Source organism: Strix uralensis, chromosome 7, assembly GCF_047716275.1.
Source record: "Strix uralensis isolate ZFMK-TIS-50842 chromosome 7, bStrUra1, whole genome shotgun sequence".
Lineage (NCBI taxonomy): Eukaryota > Metazoa > Chordata > Aves > Strigiformes > Strigidae > Strix > Strix uralensis.
In genome coordinates this window covers 14066097-14083407 of record NC_133978.1, presented here as the reverse complement: position 1 = coordinate 14083407, position 17311 = coordinate 14066097, and the positions used below count along the sequence as shown (strand labels likewise).

Below are 17311 nucleotides of genomic sequence, written 5' to 3'. Positions count from 1 at the left end.
AAGACAAACTGTAATTAAAGAAGAGGCTAATATAATGAGCCTTGAAGCTAAGAAGTTATAAAGAGTCAAGCATGGCTACTGTCTGGGGGTGGTACTATAAAATGACTAAATAGGGAATAACCTCAAAATGCATTAAACATTCTCAAATCTTCAGTAGTGTGCAGGTAAAAAGGTTTAGAGCAAGTCACTGGGACAAGGATAACGCCCACTTGCTACTGTGTGGAATTGTTAATTTAGTGCTGTGCTTCTTGAGTAATCATGAATAATCAAATTGAAATACTTTTAAAAAGTAGTTCATAAAATGCAAGAATGGGATGGAGAAGCACTCTAAATCCTTTTTTTCAAGAGATTTGCTCATGAGGAGGAATGTCACATTACTGTTGTTTGAGATCACAGTCAATATTTATTGTAGTTGAGTGACAGTGCTACTGGTTAAGTGTGAGACTGTTGATTAGTATATCTAATTCATTTTTTTTCTTCTTGTTTTAGCTAGCTGGGGTGGCCTTCCTTGCAGCTGGTCTGTGGGCATGGAGTGAAAAGGTAAGGGTAGAAATGACTGTTCTTACTTTGGCTGCCTTCTCCTGCCCCAGTAAAATTATTTCCTTAGGAAGCAGTAAATGTTAAATGTAGCATCTGAGCTCAGGACCATGTTCAAATGATCGAAACTGAGTTTAGCTGGAGTTTCATTCTTGTCCCTGATCAGGTGTTAAGTTGTGGCTGTTGATGTTTAGACCTTTTCATGTAAACTTGTAAGAGCAGGATCCTAGTGAGAATTTAATCTTTATGAATAGTCTTTATGAACTTGTTCTCTTTTGAAAGCATGTTTTCTAAAATACACTTCCCTACCTATCTCTTTATTAAAAATGAGAGGCATTTGGGAATAATGTAAAAGATACATCTTTTTATATTTAAAAAGACCCCAAACCAAAACAAACGTATCTTTGGGACCATCTTTCTGAAGTATTCCAATCTTCAGGCTATCTGTGGTCTTCCACTTTACTCCCCGTGGAGTTGTTTAAGTCTCTGTGCAGAGGAACAAAATTGGAATGTGGTTTAGCTGCATAACACTCTTACTTTTGGCAAAGTTTTCTTTAAGCTGAATAACTTCCTCAGAGAAGTCTGTGTGGGCATGTACCTATGGAGTTTTCCTGTTAGAAGAGATGGTATAGGTATGGAAATGAATGGTTCACCCCCTTGTTATGAATAAAGCATAGCATAGCTTTATGACTGCAAGCTGCAGGAAAAAGTGACAATTACTAGCAGATTTACTGATCTGCATCTTAATTAATATTGCAGGGCAGGTGCCCTCACTGTTCAGTTGTGCTGCTGAGTAAGAACACTTTAATTACCATTGTAGGGTAACATTTCTTTAATCAGAGTGCGTGTACGCAGCAGCATACATACAGAGAAGTTCTGGAATTCCTCCACTTTTTGGAAGTGAAAGAGTTTTACGATGATCTTAATGCTCCATATATGTGTGCACACACTCTCACAACTAGCTTAGTGATATCACTGATAAGCAGCCTGTCTCCACACACAAATGCGTTTACCTCCTATTCTGTTATAAAAGGATTTTCTTTCCAACCTTATAGGGAGGGTACTAAACTCTTCTTGAATTTGTATTCTCTCATGTTCAGATATGATCTTCTGTTCTGTAAAGAAGCACATAAGATCTGTGTGGTTGGAAATGACTAGCTCACAACTACCTCCATTTGCTAAATGGACTTTATGGTACACTGAAGTTACTAAAAGGCAAAGACAGATTCTTTCTGTCTTATTAAATTTTGCCTGAACTATTTCTGCTCTGTCCTATCTTGCAAATAAGTTCTTCAAAGCTTTTCCTGTGGTTTTGAACTTCTGAATGGCTCATGAAATCTGTACATTATTTTTCATGTCTATTGTTCTGTGTTGTGTGGGCAGTCTTTCCTAGTAGTGCTGTTCTTCAGCCGTGGTGCCTGTATAGATCTGTCTGTTTACAGATAAACATCTTGGTGAACAATAGATGGGAAGTAAGAGAAAAACATTCCAGAAGCTGTGCTGCAGTGGTAAACCCAAAGATAAACTACAGGTGGTGGAAGGGTTTTGAACATCCTGTCTGAGTGCAACATGAAGTATGTTGGAGTCCTTTAACTTCTCTGTTTTTTCTTGTCTTTTTCTTTTTTCACTAGGACTACACTTCATACCAATTCTTGAGCAGTCTTTTTCTGGATATAAATCCCATGCATCTTTTAGCTGATAATATATCGAAATGAGATTGCTGGTTTGTGAGAACTGTTGAAAATACTGTATGTAATGTTACCCATCCTGATTTGTGTTACCCATTTGAGTCAAATCGAGTCTGTTTAACTGGTGTATCTAATTGGCCTATCCTTCTGATCTTGTAACTGGGTTTTGTTATTCTGAATAGTCGTGTAAAAGTTAAATTGCATAAAATTTTAAAAGTCTACACAATAAAGACTGGGTAGATGTTAGTATCTGTCACCCAAGAGATACAGCAAAAATCACTAAGAGAAAGTGAATTATAATAAAGTGTTAATAGAAGGGAGGTGAATAACACTGATCTGTCTCATCAGGGAATGGTTTTTATTGGACACACAGAAAGATCTGGGAAACTAAAGGCTAGTCAGCCTAACTTCAGTCCAGCAAGTTCACGGCTAACAAAAAAAATGGAGAAGGAGCAGTCAGTCTACTTCAAAGCAAGACTGTTATTTAGAGGGACTTCAAGAGCATGGAGAAATGGGATGACAGGAACCTTATGGAAGTTATTAAAAAAAAGGCAGATGCAAAATCCTGTGCCTGAGATGGGGTAATGCCAAGGAAAAAAATCCTTGAGCTCCTGCTCATCAGCAGGTTGAATATCAGGTGTGCCCTCATGTCAAGACCAACAGCATACTGAGCTATATTGGCACCAGTGTGGCCAGTGGTTGAGGGAGGAGCTTCTTCCAACAGTGTTCATCACACTTGGGGCTACATCTGGAGTACCCTGTCCAGTTTTGGGCTCCCCTGTGTCAGGCAGGTCTTTTCCAACCGTACCTTATTCTGTAATTAAGTTTAGTTACTCTTTAGTCTGCTGATCTTTGTGTTTGTATACAGAGATATGTAGATTGTCTGAAGGTATGTGCATGTAACTTCTGTTGCAGTCAGTGGCAGTGTGATATTGTGACAATCAACATCCGGTGTACGGAACTTCATTATAAGAAGTCAACTCTCTCCTTGTCAGATGTATTTTGTAGTTTCCATACTAGTGTATCTCAAAACAGTAACTGGTTTGACATTTGTTAATGGGGTGTATTAGAGTTGTTTTGTAGTTGTATTTTTTATTTTTTTAAAGACAATCTATTTTTGCCCTCTGTTGCCAACACTTCAGTTGAAGTGGTGGCATAATGCTTATAAACATTAAAAGAAAGTGAAAAACAAGTGAAGTGTGTACAGTTGAACTCTTAATTGACTGTTCGAAGTGACTGAAAGGAAGACTTACAGGATGAGTTTTACACTTGGATTTTCTGACACTGACTTCAGGTATCAGACTTTATTTCTGTATACCTGTAGGAAACCTAGATGCTGTTGTATAAAAGAGCTTTTACCATCTTGCAGATGGCACAGGCAGAAGCATCCTTAGAGAGATAAGGTAGAATGAGGTAGTTCCCTGAAATAATTCTCTTGTTTACTTCCTTCAGGATTTTTCACTTAAAATCTTTTGTTAAGCAAAAAAACCCTCAGGACCTTCTTTTCAAAGGAGAATGTTGTAAACACCAAATGTGAATATGAAGAAATTGTGAACCAGCAACATCTGAAGGGTGAATAATAGAGCCCAGTTCCTGCCCACTTTTCTTCATAACATGCTTTGATCAGAGGAAGTTGTCTTCCAAAAGATGTTGCTTGAGCAAGTGAGATTGTCTGAAAAAAAGCTCGAGTTCGGGTGTGGGAAGGAGATGGCTGAAATAGTTGTGAAAGTTTCAACATCCTGGTCACACAGTGTTTGGTTTCATAGTGTATTGGTTCTATAAAGACACTGGATTAGCCTAGCTGATCCTGGCATGTCTTAGTTGATTGTGGGGTCTGAGCCAAGGTTTGATTAGGTGGGACTCTCATAATTAACCTGGTAGACCAAGTTTGATAGTTAGCTGTAAGGTCTTACAGTTTGTAAGAATGGAAATGAGTCACTGGTGACACAAACTAAAAAGTCTTTGCTTCCCAAGACTTTCTGAATGCTGAGATATCTATAAACTGTGACCAAATTTTAATAGGCTATTTCAGCTGTTAGTCACCAGCTATTGCAGGGCAATTCTGAATTCTACAGTTCAATTATTTTTTCCTTTTCCTCCCCTCAACCAGTTTTGGTAAAAACAACTCTGATGTCTTGCTGTTGCCAAATTAACAGCTCTAACAAGATCTGTTACAGAACACATTATGAAAGAAGATGAACTCCTGTGTATCACTGTAGTACTGTTAATCAGTGTCTTTTTGTCAGCTGATAAAGATTCTCCATGTGCACATTTTCTTCTAATGCAGTATTTTGAAGACATTTTTGTTAAGTAAGCATTTAAATACAAAGTGATACAGATTTTTCCAAGGTATTCTCTTACGACATGTATTCTTGGCACTTAACTCTAGCACAAATACCTGGATAGCAAGATGAGAACTTACATTCCCTTGACAGAATTGGAATGCTTATATGAATTACTTTGAGTCTCTCTGATATTTTTCTCTTAAACTAAACGTAGTTAACTTGAGAAAATACTATATTTCATTTTTTTCTTTATAAAGGTGTGATTATGGGATATTATACTGTGTTGATTTTTGTTATTTCTGTTTTAAAAGGAAAGTATTTCCATAATAAAATGTTCTGTGTATTGCTGATGGGTGTATGATGAACATGCAGACTATTGCAAGGCTTCCTGAATGTCCCTACAAATTGTTCTTGTTACCTTTAAGAGTTTCAGCTGTTTGTTCCTTCTGTCTTCTGCATGTTGCATCTTGTTTTTGCAGATTACATGAGAAGCTTGTGTTATATGTATCTGGTGGAATTTTAATGGTAGCTGGTATATAGACTTAATTCCTTCAAAACATAATCTAGAAATAAGGGCTTCATTGTTAGCATTATATTTACAAAGACTTAGAAACTCTGTCCGAAGATCTAGGCAGACAGGCTTAAATAGGTAAGATTATTGTCAAGATAAGCCATGTCTCTGGATAATTAACAAAAAAGAAAATATTGCTGCTAAATAATGCAAATTGAAAGTATCTTATAGGGAATAGATAACTTCTCCATGTAAGAATTTTATCTGGGGTGAAAGGGGAATGTTTAGAGTATACTTTTGTATTTTTTGCAAGATTTTGGAGGAACACTCCTAAGACTACTCAATATTAGAAGGAGTATGACTAAACTGTTAAGAGGAAAAATCTGCTTCCCTTGAAAACCAGAACACTTCGTTCTCCTCCCTTAAACTGTCACCCATAACCTGCTTTGTAGTTAGAAGGTCTCTCTCTGCCACCTAAACATTAGGATTGGAAAAATTCCTTTATTAATTTTTTTAAAGACTTTGAAATTGGAGTGCCCTTCTGGTTGATGCACTTCAAGTTAATATAAAGCAAGAATTCTTCTTCCTTGAAACTAAATGAATATTCAGTGATAGTATTGAGCTTTTGGCACCATCTTGTGGAAGTTTTTTTGGCAGACAGACCTAGGAGAATGTGATCTGACAAGTTCACTGTACTGGATTTACTTACTAAAAGAATTAATAGCTATAGCTTTACATTAATATTTCCTCTGCCAGGGTGAAGAAAATTGGTATTGTCAATAACGATTTCACAAGACTTTCCTGTGTGGGTCAAGGGTTGGCAGGCTCAAGGGTTTGCAACTAATTTGTTTGGAATCATGTGGAAATCATGGACATCCAGAAGAGGAATGTTAAATGAAAAACACACTGGTCACCTTTTTCTGTTACCCTGTTTTTCTCTTTCAGGGTGTGTTGTCTGATCTGACGAAGGTGACTGGTCTTCATGGTCTGGACCCAGTAGTGCTTGTCCTAGTGGTGGGAATAGTGATGTTTACTTTGGGATTTGCTGGTTGTGTAGGAGCGCTGAGAGAAAACATCTGCCTTCTGAAGTTTGTAAGTAACATAGTTATATGAGTGGATTATTACACATGTGAAAGCTGCCAATGATGGGTGAAGAACAAGTAGGAAACCCAGATTAGTTAATTTATAGAATTTGGTTTGTTACAATGTGTATGGTAAATTTAGTCCCCTGATGGGCCTTTGAATAATGGTAGTAAAACAGTATAGGTTTAAACCTGTGCATATTTTCCTCCTTGTGGAAAATGTTTCTTCTTTTTCATTCATTCTGCTATACAGTGATGTTATAATATGTATACCAGAATCTAACACACTGTCTGTAATATCACAAAATATGATGTTCTGGAACATATTTAGACAGTTAAGAATTACTGAGAGGAGATGGTAGAGTGGCTTAGGGATAACAAAATCCCTTAAATTAAGAATTCTAAATGTTTGGTCGGCAAAAACTTGGGAACGTCAGTGACTGATGTGAAATCTCTTAAATGGTGTTTTTATACTGAGGCTGCTTCTTTGCTTTAGATCTGAAAACAGTTAAGATGGACAAAAAATTACAAAACTGGAAACAATCCAAGAAATAACATCAAGACTACTTCAGCCCTGTGTTTTGCAGATTCTCATGTACTAATATTTTCACTGCTGTGCATAGTGACTCTGATATGGTGCTTGTTTTACTGTTGAATTCAGGTGACTAAAAGAAAAAGATAACTCTCCCTCTTGGGGGTTTCTTTACATTGTATTCTTATTTAACATGCTTTGTTCTCGTGGTATCTGTACTGAGTGAGAATTTTAACCTAATTCTCTGTGTCTGTTTCTGGTGGAGTAGGACTAGGGATGCATTCAAAATGAATGGATTTTTTCTAATTTAGGACTTTTTTTTTCAGTTCTGTGGAGCAATTATGTTTATATTCCTGCTGGAGCTGGCAGTGGCAGTTTTGGCTTTCCTCTTCCAGGATTGGGTGAGGGACAGGGTCAAGGAATTCTTTGAGAATAACATTAAATCTTACCGAGATGATATTGACCTCCAGAACCTCATTGATTCACTACAGAAAATTGTAAGTTCATATTTGGTCACTTTTAATGCGTTCTAGGAGAATATGCAGATTTGGAAGTTTCCTTTTTTGTTATACATTTATCATTATGTAGCTAATAGTGCTGTGTAACAGATACGCAGTTTTTCTCTTTCTGCATTGAAAGCATTGTGGAGGCAAGATATTCTGAGATACAGTGCTGTTCTAACTGCAAATGTGGAAGCTCTGCCAAGAATTCATCTGCCTTTTGACCTTCTCGACTTGCTCCCCTGTTCTGATCAGTGTTGCAACAGTTTAAGTGAGAAGGGAGCAACAAAGACCTCTTTATCCTGAAAAAATTGTGCAATGGAACCGGTAGTCTGCACTTTTATTTTTAGGGCACACTGCAGTCTTGCACAGGGCCTTTTAACTTCTGAGCTGCACCCAGTCTTGAAGCAAAAGAGAATTTTTGTCAATGGGGAAAGGCTAGTCTCTAGTCAGGTAGTTGTCAAGGAGAGTTGAAACAATTTTATGCTCATGTAGTCCTAAAATCTTCAGTTATCAGAAGACAGTAATGTATACCAGGAGATGACAAGGCCTGTGTTAGTAAGGGCCTGGTGGCTTTTATTCAATCAGCTCCTTTTGTAGTCATGCCCAGGAAACAACCAGTGAGGGTCACTCTTCTGATGTATGTATGTTTGTGTGTGGTTAAAAAAATATGGAGAGAAACAGAGTATGTACGTGAGTGCTTCACAAACAGGTAAAATGGTTGTCTCCTTGATATATTTTTTTTTCCCCTTATGAAAGAAGGTTGGTTTTGTCTGTCTTCCATCTTGTAGAAGATCATGTTTAGATATCTGTGATCACAGCTGGGTTTGATAGCAAAGTATGTTTTAGAGGGGATACTAGTTTGGTGAGCTGTATGTTACCAGTAGCTTACTTGTCCTGTTCATTCATTACTGTGTGCATTGATATGGAAGCATCCTCTGACTAAACTGCCTGGATAGATTTCGGGGCTAAGGGCGCCTGTTTATAAGGTAGGGCTCTTCCTGGCCTTGACCAACACCTGTAATTGTCTCAGTGTCGTCCACTGTTGTTGCTCTTTCTGTTCACCTAGTTTCAGTGCAGTCATCCAGGCTAATATGCTAAGCTGATTTACAGTTGAACTCCAGTGAAACACTTTTAAATGAAAATAAAAGGCTGAGCTTACTAAAAGGAGTTCAGTAGCCAGATTAACAAGCTCATAAACCTGAAAAAGGAAAAAACAATCTCTGAATTCGCCTGTTGTTGATCCATACCTGAAAGTACCAAGGAAGGAGGGGAAGTATGCAGTGCAGATTAGCAAATGTAGTTCTGTAAGGGTTGAACAAGATGCAGCAGTGTGTTCAAATGCCACACTGAAGCCCATCTTCTAAGGAGCTGTGCTCCTTAGGCTGACTTGCTCTGTTCTCAGTGTGTGCCTTGGGACCCAGAGAGCTTTTTGTAGGCAGCTCCTTGCTCTGGCTAATTATACTACTTCCAGGCTGGTGAGTGACCTCTCGTAGTCTGTACCTTGCTAAGGTAGATTAGCATGTTTAGTGGTTGTATGGCTTTTTAGAAAGGCATAGATGTGTGAAGTGGAATTAAAAAGACAAAAATGAACCCCTTTTGCTTTCTTCACAGTAAATGTGCTAGTGAGTTAACAATTGGTCTGTTCTGACTGTTCTATTCAGTTCTAGTCCTGTGAAACTATGTAAACAATTCTGCTCTCAGTTCACATCAATGTCTGTCACAACTTTTAACTTCTGAATCCATTTACTGACTTCCAAGTTTTGATGGTCTTGCAGATGGTTAATGTAAGTTTTGTGAACACAGGCAGTGGGCAGAGGAGAGATCCTAGAGTTAATCCCAGGAGGATAGAACTTCATGAGGTACCAGGAAAAGTTGTGTGATGGTGTAACATTTCAAGTACTCAAATTATAGAGAAAGATTTTCACCCTTAAATATCAAGGCCAGTAAACAGCAAAACATAACTTAAAAAGAAACTAGCTTTCATTAGTTCCAGGAATTGAACATTCCTTGAAATGTTTGGATTTCCCCAACCTGCAATTATGGTAATTGCATTACACTGTTTAGGTCAGGAAACTTACGTGAAATACTTCTAGGGTTGACTGACCTTTGAGCTAGTGAGACTTTACCAGTTAATTCATTTGGATATAAAAAACTTCTCATTTAAAAGAGAGGAAGTATATTCACAAATATTTGGATCCACTTCTCACAGTAAACAAGGAGAAGAAAACTTACTGGTTCATGAAGATTTAAGGATGGAGTCAGAAATGTAAAGAAACACTTTTCATAGTTTTTCTGGTTTTGGCTGACTTGGAAATAATGGGGTACAAAGCATTTGTACAAACTATTTTGTTGCGCTGCTTATGGATGTATGCTGATGGCATCTAGCAATTACATCTAAAGTGATAATTTTTATGATTCTGCTTGTCATGCTGACACCTGTTTCCAGGAGCAGTATGCCAAATGTATTGCTTTCATTTCATAGAGCCACAGCATTGATTACTCATTTTTTACTCTGAAGTTGCCATTGATTCTGCACAGCCTTAGAGAAAGTGAAGATGATGAGCAAATATTCCAGAGAGTTCATTCAGTGGATAAATTGTCTCTAAAATGCCCCCAAATGCTAAATGTTTGTTTATCTGTTTCAGAACCATTGCTGTGGTGCCCAAGGTCCAGATGACTGGGACTTTAACATATACTTTAACTGCAGCAGTGAAAGCAAAAGTCGGGAGAAGTGTGGTGTTCCCTTTTCCTGTTGTATACCTGATCCTGCTGTAAGTTGTTTCCTGGCTTTTTATTGCTCTGTTGTTGTTGGAGAGTTACGAGAGGAAGCACTTCCTGAATAAGGTGTGATGACTAGGCTTAAAAGGTCTTCTAAATGATCAATAATTGCTCCTGCACAGACAAACTCTTCATGTGTCTGTTCCATCCTTTTTTAGAGTCCAAGTTGGCAACCTGTTATAAAGGCTGAAAATGTATTGTCACCAGGAATTCAAGCAATTTTTGTATGGCTTGAGTCTGCAAGTATTGGTGACTTGATTTTTATTTTTTTTTTTTTAATTCCCAATATGTTGTTTCCTTGAATTCCTTGTCTGTTATCTAGCTTGTAAGGATCTGAGAGCACTGTTTAGGCAGTGTCTTTGCCCCGGTTAATGTTACCACTCCTCTGCCCCACAAGTAAGAGTTAACTCCGTTTGCTGATTGTTTATCAGCAACTAGTAAAGTGCATGTGCACAAACTCAGTTTAAATCACTTCAGTCAATTCTCTCTATTTGGGAAGATTTAGGTGCTTATTGGTTAGATCTGTTTACTAAACTTCAGGAATCTGACTACATTCAGTGGACTTCTACTTCATTCAGTGGAAGCCAAAAGGTAGAGGTAGGAAGTAACATACAATGCTTTACAGTATTAGTGGGAGTAGTTGCAGCTCAAAGCCAGTCCAGCAATCCTTGTGTGGAAAAGGTAGCCTTTGGTAGGTTATACTAATGCTTTTAATTGTCTTGGAAATCAGCCAAAGAAGGACTTTGTCAGGGCAATATTCCATGTTCAGATTACCCAGTAATTATTTTCTACTTTAATTTGGAGCAGTACTATTCCACTGCAACTTTTTCTATTGCTGGTGTTGTATTTAAGGAGACATAGGTATGTTTAAATCCTTTTAATATGAGATTTCAATTAATATGATATTAATATTTCAATATAACTCATTATGCATTGCATAAATGATGTTATAATTGTGTAATACATATGTTTTAATAAGTCTCATACAGAGAAAAAGTCTTAAAAGGAATGTCTTTGCATCTTTGGAGATAAATACTGTCACTGGGTTGTGTGGGGTTATGATCTGGAAGATGTTTATGGTCTTCCTACTTGGGATCTGCAACTGGAATGTTTAATCTTCAAGACTAGGTGTATCTTGAATCTGGGTTATGTGTGAGACTTTGAACTATCAGCTGTAGGGGCTCAGGTAGCTTGTAGCTATTACTTGTTTTAACTGAAATGATGGAATTGTAAGGCGTATTTCTACACTGCAAGTGTAAATAAATAGGCCTGGTACCTTTACTGTTACCTTAATGTTTAGGTGTTACGTGAAGTAGCCAACATGACACTGCTCTTAGAAATGCAGATGTTTTATCTATATGCTGGCAGTACAGTTGCTACACTTCCTGTTAAAAAGTCCTTGTTAGTTGAAAGCCAAGCAATAGAAGAAGTAGGAATTTCTGGTGGAGGATGTTTTCCTGCTAGTATACACCTCTGCTTTAGCAGAACATAAGGAAGTAATGACCGTTTTGCTCAATTTTACTAAAAATGCTACTTAAAATGGTTGGTTCTAGCAGTCCTGATTTGTCTGTGAACCTAAAAGACAAAAACTTTTGTGTACAGAGGTGAGAAGAACTCAATTGACTTATTTTACATCTTTTTTGCTTTGCAGCAAAAAGTTGTGAATACGCAGTGTGGCTACGATGTCAGAAAGAAGGTAAGATTCTGGGATCTTGCTGTCTGTCATGTTCTGTGCTTGCAAAGGTGAAACTAAAAATGGTGGAATGGCTGATATGTCAGCTTAAAAGTCTGGGAACTAACCGACTGTGCTACATCATACTATAAGTAGATCATGGTAGAGATTTTTCATTTGTTTAAAGTAAACTTGTACTGTGGGAGGGTGAAGAAAACAGGTGATGGAACAGGTAAAGGGAAGGATGTGTTTCAAAAAGGGGTAGGACTTGCATTTCAAATGTGCGTTTTAATTATTGTAATGGTCTAACTGAATTCTATTACCTGCTAATTCTAAAGTATTCTAATAATGGGATTTGCAGGAAGATACTAACATCAGTGTCTGACATTCCCTGATTTAATCTGGGTATATATGTATTTCTGGAGACTGGGTAAAAGCATTACTGCATAACTGACAAATCATTAGTTTAGCTATATCATGTGATTGACTGATCTTACAATGAACTTGAGCAGAAAAGTAATATTCTTATTTCTCCTTCCCCCATTCAGAGCAAGAATCAATGGGATGATCAGATTTTTGTCAAAGGATGTATTCTTGCTCTTGAAGCTTGGTTACCACGAAATATCTACATTGTTGCAGGTGTCTTCATAGCTATCTCACTGCTCCAGGTTAGTTGTTCTTGTTATGCTACTTTGAAAACAGTGTCGTTTGCAGATGCAGACCTGCTGAAGGCGAAGTAGTTATGGAGAGAGGTAAATACTTTGACACTGGGTTTTTTAGGTATGAGAATAATACGGCAAAAAAAAAATGTAGGGATGGGGACTTAAAGTGAAAATATCTGATATCAACTAATTTAGTTCTGTTGAAATTATGTTCCTGAAAGCAAATTAAAGTCATCATAAAAATACAATTATCATACATACAGTGTATGATGATTGTGATGTATGTTGTTATATATTACTATAACAATATGCTAATATATGATTATTATAGAAAATAAGGTGATACAATAATATTTCTTAAATTTCAATATGCTGTGAGGGAGGGAGATCTTCTGATCATCTATTTCAGTAGATCTGAACTACAGCCTTCTATCACAAATGTGAAATGACTAAAATAGAGCTCTGTCCTTCATGTGAAGGTTACCACTCAGCTGATTGTAAGTGACGTGTAGCATACTACTCAAAAAAAGTTGAGAATGGAAGAGAGGGAGATTGGTGAACAGGTTGCAAAGGTGATATTAGCAGAAACTGATGAAGGAGTTGCTGTGACTTTCTCCAATACCCTATCGGTGCTTGGTATGTCAAAGAAAAAGAACCAAAATTCTCGATAAAATGTATCAGATTACTTCTTTCAAGGTGGATTTTCCTTTCATTGTGGCAGTTGTTTACACTTACCTAATTTCTTTGCTATGGTACTGCTTCATTTCAGTGGGAAATAACAAACTTGTAACTCTACTACAGAATGTATTTTCCGTTTAACTGCACAGCTGAGCCCAGAGTGCTGCCAAGTCCCTTCTCCCAGCCATGGCGATACTGCCCCCTGGTGCCTGGTGTTTGACATGTTCTCACCATCCAATGATAGTGCGTTCATGGCCCTGAGGTGCTGTTCTGAGAACACCTTCTGTTAGGAAGATATTCAAGATACGAACTCTAGTCTTTTGCCAGCTTTTGCCAGCGTGACTGACAATAATTTGATGTTGTTGTTCTTACTCATGTCCTGAGTCTCTGTGAAACCACTTTCAGTCACTTGTATTTTCCAACTGGGTCTTTCTTGTGCATTAAACTATTGCACGTGGGACTGAGTTAGACATAACCTGACCACTTCTAAAACAAATCTTTTGTTTTTTCTAAAACTTCAGTCTTTTGTTATTTCTCTAAGAATGTTTTTTGAAATATGCTGAGTTATGAATTTATCTTCAATTTGTAAATGAAGATTTCCCCAAGAACTTGAGTAAATGTTAAAATTCCAAATTTAAATGTATTGGAGTAATCTGGGACTTTTCTCACTACTGCTTGTGGTGAGAATTTCATTTTAATAGAGGTAATTGTACATTCTGTATTTAAAAAAATTTATCAGAAAATTGGATTATCCAAAATTGTGGAATGAATTAAATTGTCTGATTTGTAACTTTAGCCATAGGTAAGTGTGAGTGTTATGAGACTCAAACTTGGCTAAGTGGATTTCTTCCAGCTCCAAGGCATCTAGAAGCTTATTGTTTTGAATTCTCCTGAAGTGTTACATGAAAGAATCTTTTTCTCATGAGTTTTATTTCCTGCAAGATTTTGCTGCCTTTATTACTTTTTAGTAATAGCCATGCTTTGACAGATGATCCTGGCTATGAAGTATCTGAACCTGCAAAAACTCTGAATGGGTATCTTTATTCACCAGAGTAGTTGCACTGGCATCAGTACAGTGTAATAGGAACACATAAGAAGTGGGTTCCCATTCCCCAATAATGACTAATGGTATTAGGCTCTAATTTTTAGAAACATCTTGCAGAGCGGTACATTACAAGTGTTTCATCTCACAAATGGTTTGTTTTTTCTTTTTAGATTTTTGGGATTTTCCTAGCCAGGACATTGATTTCTGATATTGAAGCTGTAAAGGCAGGTAATGCCTTCTGAATATAAAAGCAGACATGTTTTGCAAAAAACTACATTTTACAGTTATTGGTCGGACACCAAGGTGGAAGAAATGCACAGACGGTGAAATACTGTTATTAAAAACCTTATGTGGATTTTACCCTGCTCATGCTTTTTGTTAGAAGCTGGTACAAAAATCTCTGAACACACACCTGTCTACGTTTTTTCTAACGAGACAACTCGGTGTACCAGCATTGATCTCTGAAGAAGAAATGGAATTTCACAAGACATGGCGGAACGGATTTTGAAGATTCTAGCAAGGAGACATGAAACTGCTGTAAACTCTTTCCTTGAAGGATTACCACAAAGATTGTTCTGTTTTCACTCCCATCTGTCATCTATTTCAATGTAATCTTTTCAGAAGGCATGCTGATTTCTTCAGAATCTTGAAATTGTTTAATTGCTACAGTAAACTCATGCAGTGATTTTTTTTTGGCAAGATACCTTGCAACCTTAATCATCATGGTATTGGGAATTGGATAAAAAAGTCACAAACTATTTAGTTCTTTAATTGACTTTCAGTTGTGCAGAAGTAGGGATATTTCTGTTTGGGAATAACGTAGATGTCTCGGGAGCAGGAGTCTGCTCAGCATCAGAGCTTGTGTAACACATGCTGTTTTGAAAATGCGAGCCTTTTCTCAGGAGAAAATCCTGACTATCTGTAGCATTATATATTAGAAATCTCCATTTCAGGCAAGGGGGTATGAACCCCTGATGCTGTCTCCTGTCTGAAGAAAAATTTAAATATCCTTTATTTATAGAGGGAGAAACTCTTTAAAATGCTTAGCCTTTTATTGATCAGTAATATCTTTAAAAAGTGCTGTCTGCAGAAATTTCACAATGCAGCTTGTTTCACTAGGTAGCAAGCATGCTATGCAAGCTGTTCATGGTGTTCCTCTAGTTTCTCTCACAACTGCTATATTGATCTTCACAAGTCCTAACTGCTAATATCAGGACTGATCAAAAACATTTAAATTCAACATTGATCCCTACTGAAATCTGTTTTTAATGAGGAAATATGCATTTAGTGAAAGATTAGTGTTGTTGAATTTTTAAATCTTCTGTAAAGCTATTGACTCCTGAGTTCTTGTATTCTGATACACAGTTCAAATGCCAGTCACAATATGGTGAACTAGAATTTCTTCACAGTAATTTTCTACATCAAACCAAACTATTCTTGCTGAAGTCATTTTTTAAAATTTTTATCAGAAAGCTAAACTCTCTTCTTTCTGTTCTCCCTTCATGGGGGTTCAGTAGATGGATCTGTAGTTCAGTAAGAGTTCCAGTCTTCTGTAAAAGACTTTGGCATAGTATTTTTAGCTTTAAGATAGAAGTATGTGGCTGAAAAGTTCTTGGAGGTAGCTTTAGCTGTCAGTTTTACTGTGGGCCATATAACTAACACTGTTTACTGCTTCCAGTGACACCATTTTTTTTTGCAGGGAGAGCAGGTTTATTTACAGTGCCTAACATAGTGTAAATTTTAGTAAAGTATATATTTTTATAATGATATTTTACTACATGTAGCCTGCCTGAAGGATTTAATACTTGTGTTTCCAAAGTATGTGGCTTTCTTAGGATGCCAGACTTTTAAATATCTCTAATATCTTTTTTCTATTACGTGTGTATTAATGAACATTTCACTGGCGAAAGCTGATCAACAGTAAGAATCTTTGTATTGATTGTCCAGACATCCTTCTAGCTTTTAATATGTGAAGCTCTTCACAGACAATGCTGTACTTCTTGTGTGTACTTCAGTTCAGCTTTCATAGTTGTTTTTTTTTTGCCAGTGATTGAGACAACAGGAAAAGGAAGCTTGTCTAAGGACGGCTGATTTCCTTACAGTAGCAGAGAACAGTGTGTTATTACTCATCTGAAAACCTGAAAGTAAAATTTTTTAGAAGTGCACTGCGTATTTTTTTTAGCTTTGATATACAACAAGGAAACAATAGCAGTAGATCATTGAGGGGAGAGAAGAGGCATTTCTTCTGTAGAGCCTTGAATCTGAGGTCTCTATTACTTGTTGAATCTAGTTCATTAGAAGCAGCCAGAAGTTTGCTGCTGTTGCTGCTACTTCGCAAGCAGCAAAGCAGCGTTCAGCAACCTTTGTTATAAACTCTGGTGCTTGAAACTTTACACCACCTCATGAACTCACTCACTCTGTTAAGGTTATGTGTAATAATCTGATGTATGTAAAATTGGAGAAGGATGCTTTCTACTTGTAACTACTTATTCGTAAAACATTGCAGTGAAAATTGCATCTAGGGAGTATGTTTCCCATTGCCACAGAATGCTCCTAATGCTGGGAAGTAATTTCAGCAATTGGTGAAAATCATCATGGTGTCAAAGATTTATCTGTGGAGTTCATGCACTGAAATTAGCTGCTGACAAGAGCCATTGAGCCAGTATCACAGAGCAGGATTCCGATGTCTGCAGATCTTGCCAAGTTGCCTGAAGACAAATGAGTACTTGGTTTCTTTTTGAAGGACTGTTCATATGCAAAACAGAATTTAATTGAAGTGTTGTCTTTCCACAGTTAGTTCTTACTGGCTTTGGCCATATTAACACCAGCTTTGTATCAATACTTCAGTTATTTGGAACTGAACTCAAGAGAGCAAGTTCAACCAACCTATTTGAGGATCTTTAAATTCATGGAGTGATTTGTTTTCACTGTGGATAAACTTCTCTGTGCTTATTCAGTATCACTTTTAAAACCCTGGGGCTCTTGGCTGATTTACTCCAAGACTGGGAATACTTTCTTATCACTTTCTACTTAGTTATATTTAGCACCTTCTCTGTGGACCTGCAGTGACTTCATGGCTAAAGGTTTAGATTACGGTTTAAAAAAGTCTTGTCAGCAAAAGCAGTTGGGTGTGAGCCTGCCTCTAAAGTCTCAAAGGAGGAGCAATTCAATGATCTCTCAATGAAGAGAGGTTTGGTAAATTGATGTTGAGATTTCAGTGGTTGCATTTGGAACAACTCCACAAACACTACAATGGAAACAAGGTTTTTAATGAAGATGACAAATATGAGATCAGACTTGAATAACTAGACTGAGAGAAGGAAACTTTTCAGTGTGAT

General features: G+C 37.2%; 1 protein-coding gene across 2 annotated transcripts in view; it reads left to right on the top strand.

The window, feature by feature from the left end:
- Positions 1-16940, top strand: part of TSPAN14 (tetraspanin 14) — a 40482-nt gene extending 23542 nt beyond the window's left edge. For both annotated transcript variants that reach the window (XM_074874485.1, XM_074874486.1), the window contains exons 3-9: positions 490-540; positions 5967-6113; positions 6962-7132; positions 9784-9909; positions 11568-11612; positions 12137-12256; positions 14144-16940. In XM_074874485.1, coding sequence (XP_074730586.1) covers positions 490-540; positions 5967-6113; positions 6962-7132; positions 9784-9909; positions 11568-11612; positions 12137-12256; positions 14144-14215 — 732 coding nt within the window. In that variant the 3' untranslated portion in view covers positions 14216-16940. The remainder of the gene's footprint in view (positions 1-489; positions 541-5966; positions 6114-6961; positions 7133-9783; positions 9910-11567; positions 11613-12136; positions 12257-14143) is intronic.
- Positions 16941-17311: the final 371 nt, after the last annotated feature.